Genomic DNA, 7,493 nt, shown 5'->3' on the forward strand with positions numbered 1-7,493 from the left:
TAGAGTGCAATACAGTTACTAAGAGAATCCAGCTTAAATCCACTCAACAAAAAGTCTCTTTGATGGATGACAGTTAATAATTAATTGTGACTGTAGGCCTTACTTGCAAACCAGCTGCACACCCTTTTGTTTGTAGGCCTAAATTACATTGCATCCTATTTTTTATCAAATCCTAGTGTACTGTGTATTGTTTCATGAATTTGCAGTACGCCTACAGCCTACTGTGGCTGCTCTAATTCATAGCTTAGGCGTAAGATTTTTTTTCTAATTTGGATTGTGTCAGAACTTTGACATATATGCTGAGTAATCATAATAAAACAGGAGAAACAACAGAACAGGAGAACAGGAGAGAGCTGAGAATTACGATTATGTGATCTATCGTAGCCTTTAGTGTGTGTGTATGGTATTGTCATAATCATCATTGTGGTATGGGTAGTATATTAGTTGCAGTTGGTGCGGGTTCAGGACGATCAGCAAGTTAGTGTGATCATGTATAGTGAGGCTTGAGCGGTTGCAGGGTTGGTACTAAATTTGATAAATAAAATTCCCTGACTTTTCCAGGTTTTCCAGACTGATATTATACTTTTTCCATACCGTTAGTCAATATCAACTAATCATAATCAAGAAATAAAAAAATAAAAAATGTAAATAGGCTATTTAACTTGTTTAATCACTCCCAAATACAAAAGTTGTTTCAAACTATATAGGCCTATATTGATTCCTCCCCCGTACTGATAACTAAATATCAATATAAAAATGTTCATCAGTGCTTATGTTGTTCTTTTTGCCATTAGTCATCACCCTGACAAAAACCTGTTTAGAGCAAAACGTAGCATATCTGTAAAAAGGTAGTCTTTCAGGAGAAATTCTAGAATTTTTTCATAACTCCCTGACATTTCCCTTACTTTTCCAGACCAACAAAATACCCTTACTTTTCTATGTTTTCCCTGACCGTACCAACCCTGGTTAGGGAAGTAAGAGTAAAACTATTTAGCAATGTTCAGTGACATTGAAAGTACCGGTATTTTATCAGATGATCTAAAGTATCTAGGCTTGAGGGGGGAAATTTGATATGATTTGTAACTTAGGGCCTACATAAGAAATCTAGATGCATAACAACTTATATTCAAAACAAACCATTAAAATAGGCTATATATTATTATAACTATTCATCAGTTTAATGACAAATCTCAAAATAGATCAAGTTTGTTAAAATTTTACTCACCTGCTGGCGTGTTAGAAGATTGCTGGTAAACGGAACTAGGTATGAACTCTCCGGCTGTGGGAGTTAGCTGAGAGTTGGCCGCTCTCGCCAATATCTCACTGCTGATTTCAACGTTGTTGTACACGGAAGGTTGGTATCTCTGAACTGTATATGGGAACAAGTTTTGGGTTGATGGTAAAATGGTAGGACCAACACCGTTGGGTGAAAAGCTCAGCGAATTTTGGCCAAATGATTGGTGAACACTATTGGTGGAGTAATTCTGCTGTTGGGCACCATAGTTAGCATAGTGCTCATACGGTCTCCCATGTTGATAGTTTTGGTAGGAATTTTGATTTCTGTTTGAGCCGTAATTCCTACCCCAGTTAGCCATGGGGATCTTTGGGGGTTGGGGAGACCCCCTGTGAAGTAAATCTACTGATGCTGCCTGAAAAAAAATTAGGTAACAGGTTTAGGTAGAAACATGAACTATGGTCATAAGATTAACTTCCTTAGTCAGTAACTACTGAGTATGTTCCGGAGAGCCCTATAAACCCTTCAAGGCGGATTTTGTATGCGTACAGGACCCTGCCACGGAAGTTTTTTACTAGGCCAACCTTCTGTTGGGCAAAGTCCATTTCTTACTCATCATTTTCCCCGGACCTAATAGGCCTAGGTTATAATCTAGCCAACGTTCTATTTGGCCAGAACTTACCATTTATCTCACAAATTAAATTACCCTATCAAATCTGACTACTCCCTAAAGCAAAATAACCTATAACTACTAGGCCTATAACCTGACACTCCAACACTGTATATAATAACTATAACACATTTCACACAAACTCACGACACAATGCACATTTCGAGGCTAAAATGAACGAACAAACATTGTGTTTTACTAACAATAAACTTCAATTTGAATACGAGAGGGTCTCGTCAAACCGTCTTGAAGGGTTAAGATTGGTAACCTGAAAACCACTCTAATTACTTCCCTAGCACAGTTAACTTAATATCTAGGCCTAAGTTAATTTTAACTTTCATTAAAAACATCCTTGATAAGAACTGACAATGAATGACCACCAATTTTAACTCCCGTCTAATCCTCAAGACGCACCACAATGACTGATTCATTTCAGTGGGACCTGGCCACCAGTGACCAGGCTGGCCTGCGTGCAAGTTTCGCCACCGGTTCTCGGTGACGCACTCAACGTGTTAACTGTGTGTTTAACCATAAATGTTAGCCATTTTGGAGTTATAACTTAGGCCTACACTAATGATTGAGAAAGTTTTGACTTATTATTTTACAAAAAACCAAGCCAGGTAAAATATTTGGCTAACAAAAATGGACCATCTGAGAATTCTTTGGCTGCTTAGATGATTTGCTGCAAATCCTTTTTGGTCTTCACAAAGAAAAAGGGTAAGTTTACCTAACTTGAGGGCGAAATGTATGTGTGATGTGATAGGCTAGTAGCCTAGGCCTAGTTGAATTGAAACAATGTCGAAAAGCTGCAGTAGTAGGCTATAGGCTAGTAACATAGACCTTATTACAATACAAGCAGTCCTATCCCAACTAAAGACACAATCAATCAGTGCCTAGACCTATTATATGTTGGCATTCCAGCATGTTTCAGATACAGAAATTGCTAAATATCTAGCAAAATATGTTGAGATAGCATGTTTAAACTCGTCGTGAACCTCAACGTTTGTTGAAATGAAATACTAGGCCTATTACGAAAGAGAGCAAGTGTAAAATATAAAAATTGGTTTCTAACCTCAAATAGCTTATTGATATGCTTTGAATCTGAAGTCATTAGGAAAATCGTGTTATAAAACTATTTCATTAGATTATTTGACTTACCTTTTGACTATACAAAAATGTAGATGAAAGTACAAATTTTATCAACTAATTTTAAAGCTGTTTGGAAATAAGTTTGGTTTGTATGGATGTCGAGAAGTGTCGACTGTTCAGTGTTCTCCTCCTCCTCCTCAGTCCTCCCTCAGTGTTCGTGTTCAGTCAGTCCAGTCCAGTGTTCACTGTTCAGTCTTCTTCGCAGTGTTCTGTTCGTTCGGGTTCGGTTCGGTTGCGAAAGAAATAACTAGTCCAATCCATGGTGGAAGGAGTATGTTTTATTGAGGCTCACTTTCCCTCACTTTGTAACTTCTTTGAAAGGGCATCAGAATGTAATGGCTTGACCAATTGATATGAAATTTGGCCAACAGCTAAAGAATACTGAACACAATGTTTTGGTAAAATAATATTTGCAAATTTCCTTCTGGATTTTATTTTACGGGTCACGCAATTTCGCTTGTTATTTTAATGTAAGTTGAAAGAAAAATTATATTGGGTTTATGACATAAGGGTTTATCTCGTTTCATTTAAATAAGATAAACATATGTTAATGTTTGTAACTGTTTTGTTTACATTTCAATGTTTACTTTCATTCTAGGTTAAAGCAAGGCCCCACTAGAAAAACATTTTTCTAGTGGGGCCTTGGTTAAAGTTGGAATGTAACAGTTTTGCTATATTTGTTTTGAGCATGCCTCAAAGGCCACGTCGTAATATTGGTCGTCGCACCAATAATGCAAATATTGTAAGAGAGTGGCGTCGTGAACAAGAAGAACCAGATGAAGCAGTGGCGGAAGAAGTTGATAATGATAGGCAGTTAGCTAATCAATTTCAACATGAATTAGCTGTTACCTATGAATGAAGGCGAAATACCTATTGTTATCCAAAGCGCAAGTTAAAAAAAAAAAACCAACGTATCTTGTGTTTTCCACTCAAAGTAGCGTATGCATTAACAATACATAAAGCACAAGGTATAACTGTGGACCAAGCTGTTGTGGACATTGGATCTTCAGAATATGGCTTAGGTTTGTCCTACGTAGGCCTATCAAGAGTTAAGACATTTGAAGGCCTGCTTCTGGATCCATCATTTTCACTAGACCGATTGATGTTAATTAACAGACACGGATCTTGGGCAAAGAAGAAAGAAGCTCTTGACCGTTTAAACGAAATGTCAAATACACATGTCTAATAAACTTTTATCAATTCTTATTCCTATTCTTAACTAAATAAACGAGCTATCGGATAAATTTGTCATTCTTTAGAACTTAAATAATATCGGGCAAACAAACGGTGAATCTGTTGAAAGGGAACATATTGTAGGGTTAGCTGCTTTAGCCATTGACAATCTTTAAATAACGCTTCGCTCATTTATGCGTCTAAAATGTAACGGCAGACCACCCTAGTCTATGGTGGAAGTAAATAAGGTGTGCTACTCAGCCGGACGAGTTTGAGTGAGACGTCCACGTACACTACACACACGACACGCCTGTAGCGGCCAGAGTCCAGCTGTTACTCACGCAGACGACGCCCTGCTGACAGCGACCTCCACCAACCTGAGGATGTTGCGGGTCTGTACCTACTACCTCCAATGGGCAGCTGGACCTCCTATTACAACCTTGGCTGACTAAGTAGAGGGTAAAGGTCAACGTGGACAGATGTGATGCTATAAGATTCATACGCCGATACGCCCCAGAGGAGACAGGCGGACGGCCTCACAGTCCTATGGTAAGTACTAAGTAGATAAGAAAGTACCTGGGAGTCCATTAGGGGTTGTACCATTTTGTTTAGAGTTAAGAGAGTTGTTTAGGATCAACATTTTGATCAAAATCATTCAAGCCGTTTTTGGAAAAATGTGATTTTCCAATATTTTATGGGTTTTTATGGGGAAAATCCCCTTTAAAAAATATGAAATGAAACGTCTGGAGTAACCTTGGATTAGTACACACAAAGTTCTATCAAAATCACACCAGTCATCACTGATTGTCTGTAGCTCTCTACAGAACATCCACTCCACACATACAGACACTCACGGAAATACCTTCGCAAAACCCCTTTTATGGGTTCAGGTGGACCCAAAAAGGATATTTTCACCCAAAAATTAAACTCGAAAATGTCGACGAAAACAATAATTTCTTCACATAGGCTATTGAAGGATGTAGATAAAAAATTACTTAGATACAGAGTTGTAGGTCACAAACAGAAAGAACTAGATTTACATGTTTTACCTTTGACTATTGGATACTGATTGTTGTATTTTGGAATGTTTGGAATGTACAAGGACTACTTACTTACTTACTTACTGCTGGGGCGCTACAAATCGCAGTCGATTCTTCGCCTCGTAGATCAGCCTCTTCCACGCTTCTCTGTCCGCTGCCATCTCCACTGTCCCTCCACACTGACTCACATCTCTCTTAACTTGGTCATACCATCTCATTTTTGGTCTACCCAGTGGACGCTTTCCAGTTGGTACAGCAGAACATACTTCCTTCAGTCTTGTTCCTTCTTCCCTTCGCAATACATGACCTAGCCAGCCTAATCTTTTTGCCTTTATCAAAGCTATTATATCAGGGTCCTGGTATAACGCTCGTAGCTCTCTGTTTTTTCTAATCCGCCATTCTCCTTCTTCGTTTACTGGGCCGAATATTTTTCTTAGGACCTTGTTTTCAAAAACAATCAAGCGTCCTTCATTTCTCTTGGATAGGACCCAGACTCTTGTACAAGGACTAGCAAAATAAAAAGATAATATAAAATCACTGAGCTAAAATTATAACTGGAGGTAGCACTGCCATGGCAGAAGTCTGTCAAAAGCGAGTCGCTGATTTTGTTAGGTTGGTATAGCAGTAAGTTTTCTTACCATAGCAATAACATGGCTTCTTATAACTAGGTTGGTATAGCAGTGAGTATTTTTGTCATACTTGAATACTTTTAATACTTTAATAATTTTCTTTGAAATGGCGACCATACAAAGTAGGTATTTTAAGCCAAGTATAATAATAGTTATAGCAATAATATGGCTTCTTATGACACCAGACTCACGCAAACATGGCGGCTGGCGGCACGCATCTTTGACATTCAGTGCTACCTCCAGTTAGAATTATAGCTCAGTATATAAAATATTTTGTACATTAAAATGGTACATGTATTAAAGTATTATACACTGTTGTATCTCTATGTTTCAAATGCTATGCATTTAATTATTTAATCATATGTTATTTTCAAAAATGTGATTCAATTGATATAAATAAACTAGTGACAAAATAAGGCTCATTTTTCATCCTACATTTATTTAACTATTTATTTCAAATATAAACTTACAATACACAACAGAAATGGCGACGAGGAGAGCCTAACGTGTTTTCTATTTGTTTTAAAGTTTATTTTATATACTTGTTCCATTACTTTTTGAAATATGCTGGGTGCAGTCTTGATTCCAAAAGACAATCTGTTGACTTTGTAAGTACCTTTATGGGTTGATATTGTTTGAACACAAGCACTTTCTTCATCGACACCTATGTGTAGGTAAGCTTTAAAGAGGTCGAGAGTACAGAAAAACTTGGCGTTTCTCAGTTTGTGGAGTGTTTCGTCGATCCTAGGAATCGGATAGTGTGAATCGTAGAGTTGAGGGTTGACTGTGACTTTATAGTCTGCGCATAGCCTAAGTGTACCATCAGGCTTAGGCACTACAACTAAGGGTGAACCCCAGTCGCATGATTCGATTTTAGTGATGATTTTGTCTTGTTCGAGTTTGTCAAGATCATGTCCCACTCTATCCCGGAGTGCATACGGTAAAGGTCTAGGTTTGAAAAATACTGGTTTGGATTGAGGTCTTAACTTTAGAGAGCAGGTGACATTAGGAATATGTCCTATTTCTGGTGAAAATATTTCTGGAAATTTTGATTCTACTGCAGTAACTAGTTTGTCTGTGTCACTGGAAACTAAGTTTACATAGGTATCTTTTGGTATCGACACAGCACTGAATAAAGAAGAAGATGAAATAGAACAGAATTCAATCCTTCAAATCTCATCAATCAACATCACGAGTGATTCAATTTCAAAAGAAACTGCGTACGATCCAGGAATAAAAGATCTTATGAAACAAATAAAAGAAGGTGCAAATGATCCAATCTACTCAACCAATCAAGGAATTGTATTCAGAGGAGAACGTGTATACATTCCAAGATCACTACACTCTCATGTTTTAGAAGAGCTTCATGCAACACACATAGGAATGGTAAGAATGAAGCGACTCGCAAGACTCCACTGTTATTGGCCTGGAATTGACAAAGACATTGAAAATAAAGTTCGATCATGTGCAGCTTGCGCTTTACAGTCAAAACAGCCAACAAAAGTTTTTCACCCTTGGGAAATCCCTAAGGAAAACTTTGGAAGAGTTCACATGGACTACGCAGGACCATTTAATGGACACCATTTCCTTAGTGATTG

General features: G+C 37.8%; 1 protein-coding gene across 1 annotated transcript in view; it reads right to left on the bottom strand.

Annotated features, from left to right (window-relative positions):
• Window positions 1-3,172, bottom strand: part of LOC128993496 (protein shuttle craft) — a 44,627-nt gene extending 41,455 nt beyond the window's left edge. Inside the window, exons 1-2 of the mRNA XM_054417444.1 lie at window positions 3,063-3,172; window positions 1,226-1,649 (exon numbers count right to left, since the gene is read on the bottom strand). Coding sequence (XP_054273419.1) covers window positions 1,226-1,595 — 370 coding nt within the window. The 5' untranslated portion in view covers window positions 1,596-1,649; window positions 3,063-3,172. The remainder of the gene's footprint in view (window positions 1-1,225; window positions 1,650-3,062) is intronic.
• Between the last annotated feature and the right edge of the window lie 4,321 nt (window positions 3,173-7,493).

The sequence above is a fragment of the Macrosteles quadrilineatus genome, unplaced genomic scaffold (assembly GCF_028750875.1).
Source record: "Macrosteles quadrilineatus isolate MER2022 unplaced genomic scaffold, UCM_ALF_1.0 Scaffold_4__1_contigs__length_99947679, whole genome shotgun sequence".
In the NCBI taxonomy this organism is placed as follows: Eukaryota; Metazoa; Arthropoda; class Insecta; order Hemiptera; family Cicadellidae; genus Macrosteles; species Macrosteles quadrilineatus.